This window comes from Mauremys mutica, chromosome 1 (assembly GCF_020497125.1).
Source record: "Mauremys mutica isolate MM-2020 ecotype Southern chromosome 1, ASM2049712v1, whole genome shotgun sequence".
NCBI lineage: Eukaryota > Metazoa > Chordata > Testudines > Geoemydidae > Mauremys > Mauremys mutica.
In genome coordinates this window covers 161,886,920-161,905,278 of record NC_059072.1, presented here as the reverse complement: position 1 = coordinate 161,905,278, position 18,359 = coordinate 161,886,920, and the positions used below count along the sequence as shown (strand labels likewise).

Below are 18,359 nucleotides of genomic sequence, written 5' to 3'. Positions count from 1 at the left end.
TATAAATATAAATAAAATTATGTACACACTATTTTATATATACATATATGCCAGGTGTGTGGAAGTGATATCTATGTGAGAAATCGGAGAAGCACGAGAGACATTTCTCTCTCTCTTGTGACTGCCTCTCCTGCACTCTGCCCATTTCCCACCCCATCCATATTATTCTAATATTTCAGTGCTCATGCAGCTAGCTAAATATTTCTTCCTTCTCCTTCCAAATGTGGAATTTCCTCCCAGAATTATAACTGCCTGACAGCTGGGATTCAGCCCTGAACCAAGGACAGCTTTTCCATACAAGAAATGTCATTGCTCCAAAGTCTCAAGGCTCTCCAAGGCTAGAAAAGGGAGCTTTATCCCAATGGAAAGTATAGATTCCCAGTTTCCCAGTGGGACACACATCTTTTGCATCTAACCCTAGAAGGTCCCAAGACACCAGCCTTTAATGCAGATACATTTTGAATGTATAGGAAAGCTGTTGTAGGTCATTTTTACAAGGTTGTCTTGGTACTTATTTAGGCCAACCTGCATAACTCAGACTTGGCTTCATCACTCATGAGTAATGCAACCAACTGAACGTCACACCACCACCAAGTATTCCATGCACACAGACGCACATAGCAGTGAATGACCCAATACTAATGACCCCTCCTCCAACAGACAAATTATTTAATGGCTCTCAGTTAAAGATTCCTCATGTTGTTTCCAATAACGTTTTGTTTCACCTTTAATCAAAGATCAACTTGTGCTAGGCAACATGTGTTAATTATTTCCTTGGATAGTCACTTAAGACACATTTCATTGTATAAAGGAAGAGTTACCTTTCCTGTATCCTTGACACCCTTAGATCCCTAAAGGGACCATCTATAGACTTAACCAGGAGCCTGTCCTGAGGCCCTTACTCATTCACTGACCTCAATAGGCCTCATCATGTGAGTAAAGGCTGATGGATCAGGCATCCAGTGTTTTCCCTTCCCATGTTGTGGTGAACACTAGTTATATTCTCATCACGGCAGTAATAGTGCCCAGAGATAACTGGAACCCAGTAAGGATCTGAAGGCTGTCTCACGTCTGAGTTAGGGACTGGCACACTGGGAAATGGAATACCCGTCAAAATCAACTGCATATTTCTAAAGGCCTGTCCCTGGGCTCACAGATAAGCCAAGTGGCCGTGCACTCACCTGTGTGTACAAACATGTGCTTGACGTAGTTCTGTTTGGCGGTGAAAGTCTTGTTGCAGAGAGTGCACTCGTAAGGCTTTTTTTCACCCTGTCCCCCTGCTGTGCTGTGGCCCGCAGATGGGGCCAAGGGCTGTGGGGCTGGCAGCTGGGCAGTAAAGGTTGACAGGCCAGGTTGGGTCACTGTCACAAACTGTGTCTGTTGGCCAGCTAAGGGCTGGGGCAGGCTGAAAAGGAAAGGTTTAGGTCCACTGCCAGCAGACTGTGTAGTAAAGAGGGCGGGCAGGTAGGTGTTGCCAGCTGTGCCAATGACCTGTGTGTTGCTGGTCAGGGTCAGCGGCATCCTCAGATTGCTGGTGAGGGTTTCTGTCTGGCGTAAGTAAAGCTGGGTGCTTGGCAATGGTTGGGCAACTGTTGTGTTGACAGAAGGCTGCAAGGCCCCCTTTTCGCTGTTGTTACTGACAGTGAGCACTTTGCTGTCCATTTCAATGTCATTGCTTCTGTCTGGCGAGGAAGTGTTGGCATCTAGGTGTTGCGGCTGGGTCTGTGTGCCTTCAGCAGAGACTTCATTTTGCTCTGCCTGGGAAGGTTCCTGCTGACCCTCTCGGCCCAGGTTAGCCATGAACTGCTGCTCCATGGAATCAGGCTCAGTCCCAATGGAGGAACTGACTCCAGAGTCAAAACTCTCCCCCTTGGGCTCACTCTCAGTGCCTTCTGCTTGGTCAGTGTCCTCAGTGCATTCCTCAGACTCATTACGCTCCAGGATCTGCACCCTCTGCTGGCCATAGTAGTCATAGTCATCCTCCATCTCTTGTTTGATGTGGATGTTGCCCACCAGGGTCTGGATCCGGACTGGGCGTGGTTGCTTGCGGCAGTGTGTGGTCTCTGGAGTGGTGGAGAGGTACCGCTCCATCTGCTGTGAGCGCTCGTGGATCCGTGTAATCCAGCTGGGGTCTTCCATGTGATGGTCTCTGGGGAGCCCCAGGGCCGTTTCATGGTGGCTGACCACTGCTCCGCTGTAGAAGGAGCGCTCCCCACTGCCATTCTGCATGGAACAGGCATAGAGAGCCGAGTAGATCCTGTCCACGCTGTGCTGCGAGTGGCTCTGCAGGTAGCCAGACTCTGTGTCGCTGCTCTGCCCTGAGGTGCCCGATTCGGGGGTCCCCCTGGGCGTCTCCTGCCCAGAGTCCTGAATCACTGGGTAGACCTCCCCCACATTCTGCGAGACGATCCTTGTGCATTCGTCAATCACAGTCTTGATCTGCAGGATGCTGGCAGCTGTGAGGATCTGTAGGGCCTCTGACTGTGAGACCCGCAGCACCCCACTGTACATGAAGTCAATGAGCTTTTGCACGGACTGGACTGACACCACTGAGGGGATCTCGATGTCGCTGTACCCCAGCAGCAGCTTGTCCTGGAAGAAGGGGCTGCCAGCCGCCAGCACGCAGCGGTGGGCGCGTAGCATGCTCCCGTGGATGCGGACCGTCACGTCACAGAAGTGGCCACGGTTGCGCTGCTCGTTGAGGGTCTCGAGCACAGAATTGCTGAAGTTGTGAAGGTTGATGCTGTGAATGCGCTCTGTCATCCCCTTGCAACTGATGTTACCTGTAGCAAAGGATGAGACAAAACAGAGGGACAGATCAGGACTTGTCCTCTGCACGTCCACTGCTGAGATGCTGGCTAAAACACTTGCCCACTGGATATACACCACAGGGAACATCTTAGAGGTACCATACAGGTGCACTGAGCACAAAGCATCACCTCTATGCATGGAGACTATCAACTCCCCAGGGAAAAGATTTAGCAGGATCTCTATGGGATGGATGAGCAGAGACCCATGCCTTGAATCTTCAAGCAAAACTAGACAAGACACTAATGGTCAGATTCTCACTCACAGTAATGATTTTTACACCACATTGGTAATATGATGAGGTTGTAGTTTATAAATTTCTGGCCCTCTATCTAGATCTGGAATTTTGAAATCCCCAAAGTTAGGGCATAGTTAGATTCTGGGTATTGTAGTTCAGCCCTTAATAAAGGTGGCAGCCATTTGCAAAATCCAAATCTGGACCATGATTTGGATTTGAAACCTTTCCAAAATTCCAATTGTATGTGTGTCCAGGGTTTTGGTTTAGGTCATTCATTACTCAAAAGTGAACTAACCCTTGGTCATGAATCAAAGGAGATCCATTAACTTTCTCCCCTATTTTCACTGCACCTTGGGGTTTTTGACACTACACCGGCTGGGACTAGAACTGCTGCAATACCAAGACAAACACTGTCTGAGGGTATTTATTGCCTGACCAGAAGTGGGAAGTAAAAGGGACCTGGCCAAAATGCCAGTTCCCAGGAGAACTTCATCAACTTGGCTTAACCAAAAAGTCTGGATAGTTTGGACAAGACCTGAATGTTGAGGTACAGATCTAACTGGTCCTCTTATTTACCTCTCACTGCTTTTACAGCTGGCTAAAAAATAACTATCTTTTTAATCTCTCAGTCCACTTCTCTCTCTCCCAAGAATTATTTTTGATTTAATATTGCTTCTCTTCTCCTGCTCTTGTCCCTTTAGATCAGTTGTTCTCAACCAGGGGTACGTGTTACACTTGGGGGTACGTAGAGTTCTTCTGAGGGTACATCAACTCATCTAAATATTTGCCTAGTTTTACAACAGACTATGTAAAGCACACTAGCGAAGTCAGTACAAACTCAAATTTCATACAGACCATGACTTGTTTATACTTCTCTATAAACTATACACTGAAATGTAAGTACAATATTTATATTCCAATTAGGGTGACCAGACAGCAAGTGTGAAAAATTGGGACAGCTGGGGTGGGGGGTTTAAATAGGAGCCTATATAAGAAAAAGACCCAAAAATCAGGACTGTCCCTATAAAATCAAGACATCTGGTCATCCTAATTCCAATTGATTTATAATTATACGGTAAAAATGAGAAAATAAGTAATTTCTCAGTAACAGTGCGCTGTAACACTTTTGTATTTTTATGTCTGATGGTGTAAGCAAGTACTTTTTAAGTGAGGTGAAACTTGGGGGTACGCAAGCCAAATCAGACTCCTGAAAGGGGTACAGTAGTCTGGAAAGGTTGAGAGCCACTGGTTTAGATAATAAGAATTTGGAGGCAGATGTGTCTTCGTATGTGCCTGTGAAGAACTTACTACACACTGAAGGCTAACTAAATAATAGCCTTATTAATGAATAATAGCCTTATTAATGTTGCTAAGATCCAAGACCAACGCAAATGTCACTGTTAGCATGTTTGTGAACATTCCATCAGAAACTTTCCCATCCCATGTCTGCAACCCACACTCACTGCAGTAATGTGCTAGTGCATGAGACACTGAAAGTGAAACTGACTCTATAAAATCAGTACATCAACTAGCTTATTTTTATGGTTTAAGACAAAACTTAAAGCAAATAAACAGCATCTAAGGTGATATTAATAACAAATGTAAGAATGTTTACATTTCTGAATATATGATTTTTAGCTTTCCAGTGTACTTCTAAGTCCAACATAAAGAACATTTGGTCATTGTTATTATTCTCATCTTAGAGACAGGCAGCAAAATGCTACCAACTGCAATTTGCTGAACAATGCAGCCCCCTCTCACTCATGCCCTTTCCTCCTCATTTACCCATTCCTGCTATCTCAAGCACCCTCTCTTCTGGTGCTTCAAAGAGAAACCATATTGGACACAAGTGGTTATTTAAATTCTCTGATGATAAAAGGGGACCAAAAAGTTCAGGAACTGGAAATTCTGATGGGGACAAGCTGCCTAAAGGAGCCTGATGCCTGCAAAAGGAAACAGGCCAGTATTAGGGATTGCACTAATTTCTGTATGAAACTGGTCTCCTGGGTGATGCTCATATGGCAGCAATGCTTGGGAAATCACTAGTGGAATCATGGAGACTGTGAATTATATCTGTTCTGTTCATAAGCCTTGCCAGGACACATGAGCTTTATCCCCGCCTGACGAGGGCACTGGAAAGACCACTCCTAGATACTGCAGGTACCTCACAGGCATTCACTCATAGATATTGCAGGTATCACACCAAGTAATGTGAGTGGTCCTTTTCGTCCTCCTACACCAAGACAACCACCTCCTAAAGTCCTCCTGGCCAGCCATGAACACTTCCTTATGTGTCAGACCACAGGAGAATTCAAGATGAACGCAAGATAAAACACAAGGAATCTCCCTCCGAAAGACAGACAACTTGGAAGCACCATGGGGGTGGGGCCCCTGCAGAAGCAGGAGTGTGCTGTGGCTGACTGCTGAAGGGATGGCACCTCCTTTCTTCAAGGCCATCCCTGGACAAGGGCATGACGACGTCTAATTGAGCAGATACACACGACATTCTCTTTTTCCCAAGTTCTGCCAGGTCAAAACATACCTATTGCAATCTGCTTTAATCATGAGGTATCCTTTTCATTCAAACTGAACTTTAAAACCAGTTCTCCCTGTAATTTTAATCCATTTTATAAAAAAAAGATTTATTAAATAATAGCAAGACGTACAACAGCCTAGCTTACCAAATCAAAATGGTTACCGCTCACATCCAAAGAAAACCGGAGGGAATACCCCAGAAGCACCAGGCTGATTCTATAAACGTATGGTTTGATTTTCAGAGGTGCTGTGAGTCCCTTCTCCTTTTGATGAACCAGTTCAGCCCCCATTAATTTGGAAGTTGTACTTTTGCAAACACATTCATAGGAGAAGATACTTCAGTTCAACTTTATTTATTTCACTAGAATTTAGCTCTGGTGAAAGTTGCTGGACTGACAAGACTAAAGTCTACTGTTTATTCACAGGACAGGTACAACTTGAGCAGCTTCAGGGCAAGCTTTGTTCATACATCCCTCTAGTATTCCCAAGCCCTAACCTGAAGAGAAAGGGGAATTCTGTATCTATGCTCCATTCAGTCCTTGGAATAGAAGGGTATAGCTTGTTCAGGAAGGATAGGCAGGATAAAAAGGCAGAAGGTGTTGCACTACACATCAAAAATATATACACTTGTTCTGAGATCCAGAAGGAGGTCAGGAGCAGACCAGATGAAAGTTTCAGAGTAAAGATAAAATGGGTAAAAAATAAGGATGATGTCATGGTAGAGGTCTACTACAGACGACCAAATCAGAAAGAGGAGGTGGATGAGGCATTTCTAGAACAAACGATATAAATACACAAAACACAAGACCTGTTTGTAATGCGGGACATTAACCACCCAGACATCTGTTTGAAATGTAATACGGCAAAACACAACATTTCCCATAAGTTCTTGGAATGTATTGGGAACAACTTTTTGTTTCAGAACGAGGAGGAAGTAAACAGGGAGGCAATCATTTTAAACTTGATTCTGCCAACAGGGAGGAACTGATAGCGAATCTGAAGCTCTAAGGCAATTTGGGTGATGTGATTTTGAAATGATGGATTTCATGATTGTAAGGAAAGAAAGTCATGAGAAAAGTAGAGTAAGGACAATGAACTTTAAAACAGCAGATTTCAGCAAACCCAGAGAACTGGCAGGTAAGGTCCCATGGGAAGAAAACCTAAGGGAAAAAAGAAGTTCAGGAGATCTGGCCTAAAGGCACAACTGCAGACTATCCCAATGCAAATGAAAGATAGGAAGAACTGTAAGAGGCCAGTATAGCTCCATCACAAGCTCTTTAATGACCTGAAAATCAAAAAGGAATCCTACAAAAACTGGAAACTTGAGCAAATTGCAAAGGAGGAATACAGAAGAATAGCACAAGTATGTAGGGACAAAACCAGAAAGGTGAGGGCACAAAATGAGTTATACTTAGCCAGGGACATAAAGGCAATAAGAAGTCGTTTTAAAAATACATTAGGAACAAGAGAAAGACAAAAAGGTCCTCTACTTAGTGGGGAATAAGGGTTAATAACTGAAGACATCAAGAAAGCTGAGGTGTTTAATGTCTATTTTATTTCATTCTTCACTAAAAAGGTTAATGGTGATCAGATACTCAAAACAACAAGGGGGAAGGAACACAAGCCAAAACAGGAAAAGAAAAAGTTAAAGAATATTTAGATAAATTAGATGTATTAAAGTCAGCAGGGCTTGATGCAATTCATCCTTGGGTACTTAAGGAACTAGCTGAAGCAATCTCAGAACCATTAGCAATTACCTTGGAGAACAGCAAACATAGTACCTATCTTTAAAAAGGGGAACAAAGAGGACCTGGGGAATTACAGTCCCATCATCCTAACTTCAATACCTAGAAAGATACTCAAATAAATTATTAAATAATCAATCTGTAAGCACCAAGAGGATAATAGCCAACATGGATTTGTCCAGAACAAATCATGCCAAACTAACCTAATTTCCCTTTTTGACAGGGCTACTGGCCTAGTGGTTAGAGGGAAGTAGTAGAGGCAATATATCTTGATTCTGACCCAGTCCCATATCACATTCTCATAAGCATACTAGGGAAAAGGGGTATAGATGAAATTACTGTAAAGTGGATGCATAACTGGTTGAAAGACCGTACTCAAAAAGTAGTTATCAGTGGTTCGCTGTCAAACTGAAAGGGCATATCTAGTGGGTCCCACAGGGGTCAGTGCTGGGTCTGGTACTATTCAATATTTTCATTAATGCCTTGGATAATGGAGTGAAGAGTATGCTTATAAAATTTGCAGATGACACCAATCTGGGAGATGTTGCAAGCACTTTGGAGGACAGGATTAGAATTCAAAACCTCCTTGGCAAATTGAGGAATTCGTCTAAAATCAAAAAGATGAAATTCAATAAAGGTAAGTACAAAGTATTTTACTCAGGAAGGAAAAAATCAAATACAAAACTACAAAATGGGGAATAACTGGTGAGGTGGTAGTACAGCTGAATAAGATCTGGGGGGTTATAGTAGATCACAACTTGAATGTGATTGTGAAAAAGGCTAATGTCACTCTGGGGTGTATTAACAGGAGGTAACTGCCAGGCTCTACTCGGCACTGGTGAGGCCTCAGCTGGAGTGCTGTGTACAGTTCTGGGCACCACACTTTAGGGAAGATGTGGATGAATTGGAGAGAGTCCAGAGAGCAACAAAAATGATAAAAGGTTTAGAAAACCTGACCTTTGAGGAAAGGTTAAACAAACTGGGCATGTTTATTCTTGAGAAAACGAGACTGAGGGGGGGACCTGATAACAGTCTTCAAAGATGTTAAGGGCTGCTATAAAGAGGACAGGGATCAATTGTTTGCCATGTCCACAGAAGGTAGGACAAGAAGTAATGGGCTTAACCTGCAGCCAGGGAGATTTAGGTTAGAAATTAGGAAAAACTTTTTGACTATAAGGGTAGTTAAACTGTGGAATAGGCTTCAAATGAGATTGTGGAATCCCCATCACTGGAAGTTTTTAAGAACAGGTTAGACAAATATCAGTTAGGGATGGTTTAGGTTTACTTGGTCCTGCCACAGCACAGAGGGCTGGACTTAATGGCTTTATTTCTATGATTCTCTGCTGAACCAGGGACCAGTCAGAACTAATTGTGGGGGGATTTTTGATGTGATGTGGACAGCTGGGGCTAGATCCACAAAGGGAACTTAGATTTAGCATTGCAGTGCCCTGTTGCCTAATGGAATCCAGACCCCTGAGTTAGGACCCCAGGTTCCCTATAGAATGCATAGGGAACAGTAGGCTCCTAAGGCTGGGATTCACTGAAGCCAGCAAACTGAGTGGGGAACTACCTCAGCTAGCCAACAGGAAATACTGAGGAGAGGCATGCAGGCTAAGCCCCACTCCTCAAAGAAATGTAGGTTCCTAATTCTGATCTTGAGGAAGGTGGTGTTGGTGCCCTCTCCCTTTCATGCTAGAGCCCAGTTAGAGCACTCACCCATGCTATGAGACACTCAGGTTCAACTGCCACTTTGCCTGAGATGAGCAGGGACCTGAACCCAGGTCTCCCACCTCCCAGGAGAGTGCTTTAATCACTGGGCTCGGGGAAGTTTTTTTGGAGGGGAAGGGGAAGGAACTCTCTCAGTCTCTCCTGTTGAAGGTTTTTCATTTTGTATAAACACTTAAAAATGCCTGCCCCACAACCAGCAGAGAGGGGATTTGAACCTCGGTTGCCCACTTCCTGAGGTGAACAGGTTACACCCCCACTTTGTTTTGTACTGGGCCTAATCCAGTAGCACACCTATTGGATCAGGCCCCACAGGTGAGATAAGTGGGGAAATGCTTAGTTCGAGAATCCCATTGGTGCGTAGGCATGTGCTAGGCGCCAGGCATCAGGATTTAGGCAGCTGGGTGCATGCCTATTGGCAGAAATTTAGGTGCTTGTGGAATTAAGTGTCTACTGGGTTAGCTGGCAGCTGAGAGGGGGCTTTTGAGCCTCTACATTTTGGATTTAGGCACCTAAAGTGGCTGTGAAGTGCCTAAATCCCTCAGTGAATCTAGCCTCTGTCCTCTAGGAACTGGACTGACCCCCACTAGAGTCATTTCATATACAATGAGCAGACAGACAGTAATGGCTTTTGGTTACTAGCATCGTGGCAAAACTTTTTGTTTGAAAATTCATTGTTTAGTGACTTACTACAAAACTTTCATTTATCAAATTCCTTCCTTCCTTCCAATCAACACACCCAGGTTCCCAGTCTACACACCTATTACAAATGTCAAAAGAAGCCCTTCCCCACTGTGTCAGAGTGAGCAGACCTGCAGCTGAAGTGCCCATACCTATGAGAGTCTCAGCTAGAATACAAATAACTAGGACAAACAAGAAAGTCTTGGAGTGCGTAGGAGAAACAGGGAGAGAGTGGGGGCAGAAAAGCATGGAAAGAATATGATGAAATTCTTTCTGGGTCTCTGTCTGCCAGTTGTCACTAGATATAGCTGTAGCTATCCAAGATAAAGACAACCCCAGAAAGCTTGAAAACAGATCGTTTGCCACATTGTCAAACATGCTAATACACGAAATCTAGTAGTACAAACGTGCAGTAACGCCACATTAACTATAGGCATTGGCCTGAATCAAGGCTCCAGGTCCAACAGCACCTCCTACACTCTAAGACTGAATTCAGACCCAGCCTTTGTGTCTGGCCCTTACCTATACAATGTGCCAAACCAAAAGTCCAAAGTCAGACACCCCCATTAAATGTGAGCTTTGCAGTGTGGGTCTGAATCTAAAATAGACATTACTTAGCTACAAAGAATACAGAGAAGGGGGAACAGGAACACTATATGGCAAGCAAGAATGTGTGTCAATTTCTCGAAAGCCCATGATATCAGAATGAAGTGTAATGAAAATATGCTTATGCCCTGCCCCCAAAAGTGACTGCATAGAATGTCTGGCAAAGGGGAAACGACTGTGGTCTCGGTCTAGTCCCAGGCCTTCCACTCTTTTTAGAGTTAAGACAGTGGGAAACCTTTCTGTGAAATTTCAAGCAGCCTTTGTTAAGTGCTCCCTTTCTTTTCACCCGGTGAACAGCAACATATAGATCTTGACGGACTCATTCTGAGAAGCTACTGTAGGAAGGTTTTGTCCCTGTTCTGTGAAAGCAACTTCTGATTGGAAGAGTATTCAAAAGCTGGGTAAGAAAGAAAGAGTGTGAAAATGCAAAAGCCATTAGATAGGCAATGAATAGGCATTTGGCTCATTAAGAAAGAAAGAAAGAAAGAAAGAAAGAAAGAAAGAAAGAAAGAAAAAGAAAGAGAAAATTATTTTGCATAGATTATGCACATTGCAGCTCTCCTGGGATTGGGATATGAAGCTGCCATGGCATAATGGTGAAATGTATTACTGTGCATGTCGGAAAAATGCTGTTTCCCCATCAGCAAATGTATTGATTAAACTGTCAGATTATTCACAGAAATATGAATGGAATTCATCCTGCACTTGTATAAAGGAGCACAACATGGATGGAAAAGGAGAAAGACGTCTGTTGCTTAATAAATGACCAAATGTTTAGTTTACTGCTTTCCTGAATCCAGCACTTCCCGCTGACCTTTATGCTGCAGGTGTCCAAAAAGAAGTAGGGTTTTAATATTAGAATAAAAATGAGAAAGAGACATTGATGCATAGTACTGCATGGGAAAGGGATGGCAGAAGGAAACAGCACGCAGCCTGCTAGATGCTATTGAAAATGTAGATGGTAGTGATGAGACGCTGAATTATGGAGCAGTTTTGAATGTGGATTTCTATGTGCAAAAATATTGCAGAGAGAGCTGCGCAAAGTTTGGCAGTTCTGGCCAATAAAGGTGACCATATGTTTAACATAAATGCAGAAAATGATCCCTGGAATCCTTCAGTAACAGTTCAGTTAGCAGGGGATCTAAGTGGTACTGAAGACCGCTAAAGCCACCCATTAGTGTTAAGTACTTTAAAGCTTATTTACTGTAGTAAGTTTCTACTGTGCGGCCACAAGGTGTCCTCAACTGCAAAGTAAATGCTCGATTCTTCAATGCTGACAGCTGAAAAAAATCATAGAATTTGATTTTCTACAGTGTTCATCATGGTATCTCAAATCTCATTACAATGTAATGACTATTGCATTGCTAGAGATGCAGTGACTGGGCAACAGAAGCCATTATTGCGCAGCAGTATCTCTACAGACAGCCTTGTACTTTAAACCTCTTTGACTCAGAAAGGGAATGGTGGGCAGGTCACCAGCATTATCTCTCTTTTTTTTTTTTTTTTGAAACATACAAGGGGATCTTTAATGTGGATAACCGGCAGAGCGGAGCAGAAGGGCCCTCCTTCACCTTCTCACCTGAAGAGAAAAAAGAAAGATGAGCCTATATCCCGTAAGCATTTTCTCTGCTGAAGTCAGGCTTTGCCTAGATTTTCCCCAGATGCAATGGAGAATTGTTTGGAAATTTGTCAAACTGATATTTATACAGTATTAACTGGACCTGGTTGATCATCACTAATAACCTTATACTCCTGAAAGATAGATGGGCCAAACCCAAAACCCTGCATCCAAACACCCTCAAACTTTGGCAGAGTGTGAAATCTGATTTTGGACTTAGATTCAAATTTTGTAAATGGGCACTTATTTTTAAATGGGCTTTTCTGGCTCCAAATATTCTTCAGTTTGAGTTGCTCTAAATCAAGATCTGGAGGGTCAATGCTGCATGCAAGAGCTAAGAGAGGCTGGGGAAGAATCCCCCCTATTCAGTAGGGATATAGGGCCGATATAAATCCAGAACCTGGAGGGTGCAAAGGTGGCATAAAGTCCCCCATGCCCCTGGGCTGTGTCTTCTTTGCTGTACCACTCAGTAGATGTAGCATAGAAGCTAGCCCTGGACTTTTGACTTGGATTCCTCTCTTTTCTGAAGATATCGGCTATGAGCTTCTTCACGTGCATACCAAACGCCTGATCCTGAGGGGTGCTGAGCACCGCCTGAATGGTGCAGAGGATCCTGAACTCCCACTGAAGTCATGATAGGATCCCAAGAGGAGTTTCCCACTTTACCCTTGGGATACATTCTAATATGCCTGTCACAATGCATGTCAGTGCTTCTCCTGAAATGTCACACTGGATAAACCTGGTTTTTCTGCTAATTTCTTTGAAAAAGCGTATTTAACTCTCACACTCCTGTCAGTGCCCGTCCATCATCAAAATGCCACTTCCTACTCAGAAGGGTGCAGAATCTGATTGGTAGGGCAGGAACCTGGGAGTTTGGAATCCTGGGTTCTCTTCTTGGTTCTGCCACTTACTCACTGTATGTCAGTGGCCCAGAGACTAGCTCCTATATGCCCCATCGCAGCAAACTAATATAACCTTCTTCTGCTACTGCAGCCCAGCTGGGTCCCAGCATAACCATTTGCTCCTCCTAGCCCACTATTGTTGCAACCCTTTGCTTCCCTACAAGCATTGTTGGAAACCTGTAATTTCTGGTTCTATAAAACTGCTCCACAAACGCTGGAGCTACACAATCTTCTGACTCTTCAAAGCAATTGTGGGAGGCCAGTAATCCTGAATTCTGATTTACAGAGGGGTGACTGTGCATCTGCTATTGCTGCTGCAGTTACTTCAAGCACCTTCTCTTTGCCGATTCAACAAGTCATCACTGTGCTTCTTCAGTGTTGCATTTAGAGCAGACAGGGGTGCAGCAGGTTGAGTACCACTTAGGAGGCTTTGCTTGATTCATTTCAGCACTCCTGCTTTCACTTAGAAGACAGTGGCACATTATACCTGCAGTCCTGATGTTCTAAAATCTAGACTGAAATACACTGGAGACTTAGTGAATGTTTCCTATCATTTTCCCCCCAAATTAACCTTCTGAGATGGGAACCACATTCTCACTAGGACTGCATGAAATAGCCACAGAAATCCTCCAGATCTGAAGATTTCTTCATTTTATATTAAAAACATTGTCTAATGCTGCCCCCCACCCCATTGGAAATTTTATAGGTTTTCATTAAAAAGCAAACCCACTTCTGAATGAAAAGGAACTTTATTTTGGAGTAAAAACTTCAAGATTTGCATAAATTTGACATTTGGTTCAGCTGAAGTTCAGCATTCACATGAAAACACATGAACATGTTGGTAAGTCCTAGGGTGATCAGATGTCCCGATTTTATAGGGACAATCCCAATATTTGGGGCTTTGTCTTATATAGGTGCCTATTACCCCCCACCCCGTCCCGATTTTTCACACTTGCTGTCTGGTCACCCTAGTAAGTCCTATGTTTTAAGGAGGAGCCAGTCAATTTCCTAAATATTTTGAATTTCCTGAGCTGGAAAGGACCTAGAATGGAATGCTAATATATTTTCATAAAATTTCACCAAAAGGTTTGTAGTCAACCCCTTGATTCTGGCTGAGAATATATGACAAATCCACATGATAAAGAACAGGTCAAAGAGAAAAGGGAACTATTTTTCCTTTCCATTTAACAGGTTGTGGGCCTGATTCACCACTGTTTTACCTTCCATTGATTTCAAAATATGACTGGAATAATGCAGTTCAGTACTTTTATATACCTGGCCTATAGCAGGATCCTACCTCCTGAAGCCAGGACTAGTGGGAGAACTTTCTGTTGCTCAAGGGAATGATCTGCTTTCAAATCAAAATGCTCAGAAGTCTATCCTGCTCAGGTTGGTCCTTATGACCATGTGGCCTCCTTGAATGGGGACTTTAAGGGGAAATGCTGGTAGGGAGATGTGGGAGGATGGAGGAACATTTGCAAACTCTGCGGGAGAGCTGACCAGGAACACCCCGGCTTTCTGTTGCTTTAAAGGTTTACTGGAGTTTTCGCCTTATCATCTGCTTGAACATCTTGAAAATCAGTATCTCTTTGTATAGTATCTGTCTAAAACAAACACCAGATGACACTACACAAGTTGCCTTTAACCCTACCAGATTGTTGCTAGAATCAAAATATGTAGCAGTCTACATCTAACAGGAAGTACTGTATTTTTACTAGCATAACAACCATTAACATGTCAGTAATGTACTCTGTGTATGAAAGGACTGTGTGCTAAAATCCACCAAACATCTTTGGATTTTCTAACCCAATAACTAAATCTATCTGAGAGGAACAAAACAACATGGAATAAAAAATGTAGAATTTCTCCAGGTGTCTGGCAAATGAGCAAGAATTTGCACTTCCCATTGATTTCCTATCTTTGCCTTGAAATCTTAGTTGAAAAGATTTTTACTTTTATTTTATGCAACACACATTCTTCTCCTTTCCTGCGCAAACTGTCCTGCACAATTCCCTACTCGTTTGCCCAATTATGACGAATCCATTTGGCATCTAAACAAAGACTAAATACAGACCTTCCTCAAATAAAACTGCGTGGTGCCCAGAATTTGAATGTCCTACCTCCAGCAAGCACAAACCCCCATGCTGGGGATGGCAGCCTCTCTATCATCACCTGGGCTGGAGGAGCAGCCACCATGGTTCTACCCCATGCTCTGCCTGCAGGATGGGAGGAGGATTCTGCTTGCCCATTGCTTGTTTACTCCAGCTTTGTGAAATGTTGTGGTGTGTGTCTTTCACTCTCATGTGCCTCAGTTTCCTCATCTGTAAAACGGGGATAATACTACTGGCCCTAACCTACAGAAGAGATGCGAGCATTACAAATTGTTTGGAATTCCTTGGATGAAAGGCATCAGAGACAGGCCAGGTATTAGCTCCTCTGATTCCTTTAGAGTTTTGTATCAGAGTGGTAGCCGTGTTAGTCTGGATCTGTAAAAGCAGCAAAGAGTCCTGTGGCACCTTATAGACTAACAGACGTATTGGAGCATGAGCTTTCGTGGGTGAATACCCACTTCATTGGATGCATCCGACGAAGTGGGTATTCACCCATGAAAGCTCATGCTCCAATATGTCTGTTAGTCTATAAGGTGCCACAGGACTCTCTGCTGCCTTTAGAGTTTTGTTCTCCAGGCTCAAAGACACTGAGTTTTCTTCCTATACTTTTTCACCCATGTCTCCTGACACTCAGCAGCCTACTTATAATTGCAATGCACTGGTTATAAGTAGCAGTTTCCTTTCACAGTATCTTGGTGACCATATGTTTCTATCTGCCAATGACATGCCCAACTATTTTTAAGTTAAAAGATTTATTCCTGTTACAAGAAATAGAATTTAGCGCTCACATTTTCTCTTCAGACATGTACTCTTGGAACACAGGGAGAGTAGAAGAGATGAAAGGTTCATCCAGCACAGCATCCTTAACCTGCAAGCAGCATCCTGAACATTTACATTCCTTGCAATTCAGAGGAATGCTTTAAAAACACATGCAATGTACCTGACCTCTCCTCCCATCTACCACTGAAAGTTGCCTCTGCCTGGGGTGTATACCTTGGAATGTGGTTCCTGATTCCTTCCTGCATCCTTCCACAGTGGAACTGGATTAGCACTCCTATGGGTTAGGGCCCTTCATATCCACAAGGAGGCACAGAGCAGAAGGCATTATTCCTATAGTCATTTGTATCCTTTCAATTTTTGATAAACAAAGGTAATCTGTTTTCTGGTTTTAAATCACACACCACGCACACACTTACTTCCCTTCTTTCAGTCCTGTGCAGGGTTTGCTGATTTTTGTCTCCAAGACTGACAGCAAACTGGACAGAAAACAGCAGGGAATCAGATGATAAATCAAAAAAACCCCAAGGCCAGATCCTTAGCTGGTAAAAATCAGCATAGCTTCATTGACTTCACTGGGGTTACGTGGATTTACACTACCCTCCACCCCTCAGCGTATTAAAAAAAAAGTAGAAGAAAACAGTTTATAAAAGTGCCCTCCCATAACTGGAAACAAACAAAACAAAATGGCCACACGATGGCACCAGTTCCTCAGATGAGAAATCAAGCTACTACTACTACTACTACTACTGTCTTTATTACTTGAACTTTTTAATGTCTCAGTGAAAACTGTTTCTGCTGTGCTCACCTGTTCCCAAAGATACAGGAGTGAGACCTGCTTACACTAAATCCAAATTTGGCCCAGATTTCATTTATCTGCTATGGGTTTAAGCAGGGGCGGCTCTAGGCACCAGCAAAAGAAGCTGGTGCCTAGGACGGCAAAATGTAGGGGGCGTTCCCTGCCGCCGGGGGGGGGGGGGGGGGGGGCAGGCTGGGCCGGCGGACCTGCCGCAGTCATGCCTGCGGGAGGTCCACCGGAGCCCTGGGAGGACCGGACCTGCCGCAGGCATGACTGCGGAGGGGGCGCTCGGCCGGCGGCTCCAGTGGACCTCCCGCAGGCATGACTGCGGACGGTTCGCTGGTCCCGCGGCTCGGCTGGACCCCCTGCAGGCATGCCTGCGGCAGCTCAACCGGAGCCGCCGGAGCAGCGAACCGCCCGCAGCTGCAAGAGGTCCAGCCGAGCCGCGCGACCAGCAGACCCTCTGCAGTCATGCCCGCGGGAGGTCCGCTGCTCCCGCGGCTCCGGGGCGCCTCCCGCGCATGACTGCTTGGGGCGGCCAAAAACGTAGAGCCGCCCCTGGGTTTAAGGCTGTTTGACTAAAATCTGGGTGTTCTCTATTGCTAGTATTTCCCTCACAGAGCCAATTTGTATTACTCATAGGATATGCTGTACTTGTTACAGTGTATCATCTACTGAACAAATGAGATGGAGCCAACAATGCCCATGAAGTTACTGTGTCTTTGAGGGTTTTTCCTTCAAGTTTAAAATGGAGGGATGTTTACTGGAGAAGGGAGGAATTTGCTCCCAGGAAAATGTGGGCTTCACTGGTGATGTATCTTTCTTCTTTAAGGTCCTTATTCAAAGCCCGATGAAGTCACTGGGAATGTTTTCATTAGCTTTAATGGACTTTGACCAAACCCTCAAGGTGCCCCTGAGATCGAAGCCTCATAAGAAAGATGAGTGTTGGCTCTTTTTGCTCTTTTCTCTGCATTTGACTGCAGGGATTTACACCGTCAATGGAAACAGTCCTTAGGAGGGGAGTGAATGTAATAATTGGCACTGCTGCACTGATGACCGTCTCCCAAAATGGTAACTGTTACCCTTAAGCGTCTCTGGATTTGCCCCTATACCAATTACCTTTTCCCAAGACTGGGAGGAAGTGTATCAGTTTGAGTGTGGTTAAATACAGTAAGGCTAAAAGCCTGTGGGCTTTGGTTAAAAGGAAAATATAGATTAAAACCCCTTAAGATAATTATCTGTTTAGAAGGTTTTTGCTCAGCCCAGAATCCCTCTATAGGGAGTATTTGTAGCAGTCTGTGAAGGAAAGGGAGTAGTAGTGAAGTAGTGTGTGGAATTTGTTTTATCTACAGACACAGCATCTGATTGCAATAACTTGGAGTGGGGAAGCAGCTTGTGAAAACCTGAGCCAGAAGTGGGAAAGGGTTTTCTGTCTGGACAGAATAGGGTGACCAGATGTCCCAATTTTATAGGGACAGTCCCGATTTTTGGGTCTTTTTCTTATACAGGCTCCTATTACCCTCCACCCCTGTCCCGATTTTTCACACTTGCTATCTGGTCATCCTAGGACAGAAGCTACCATCAGACCTCAGGTGATAGAGGAGTAACTGAGGGTGGCTGGACCACACAGTGCTATATATACGTCCCGCCCACAGCACGAGAGAGGGGAGTTGCACATGTGTGGTCCGAGGGGCACTGCTATTGAAGATCTCTGACTCCAGACACAAAGGCATTGCTGCACTTACAGTGGAGCACCCAGAGAGATATCACTTGGAGAATAATGCTTGGTTTTGTTTGGTTAGTCTTTTGATGTG

The 18,359-nt window shown here is 44.1% G+C and overlaps 1 protein-coding gene across 19 annotated transcripts in view; it reads right to left on the bottom strand.

Annotated features, from left to right (window-relative positions):
• Positions 1–18,359, bottom strand: part of ZBTB20 (zinc finger and BTB domain containing 20) — a 666,697-nt gene that overhangs the window by 12,191 nt on the left and 636,147 nt on the right. For all 19 annotated transcript variants that reach the window (XM_045001306.1, XM_045001342.1, XM_045001323.1 and 16 more), the window contains one exon: positions 1,182–2,783. In XM_045001306.1, coding sequence (XP_044857241.1) covers positions 1,182–2,783 — 1,602 coding nt within the window. The remainder of the gene's footprint in view (positions 1–1,181; positions 2,784–18,359) is intronic.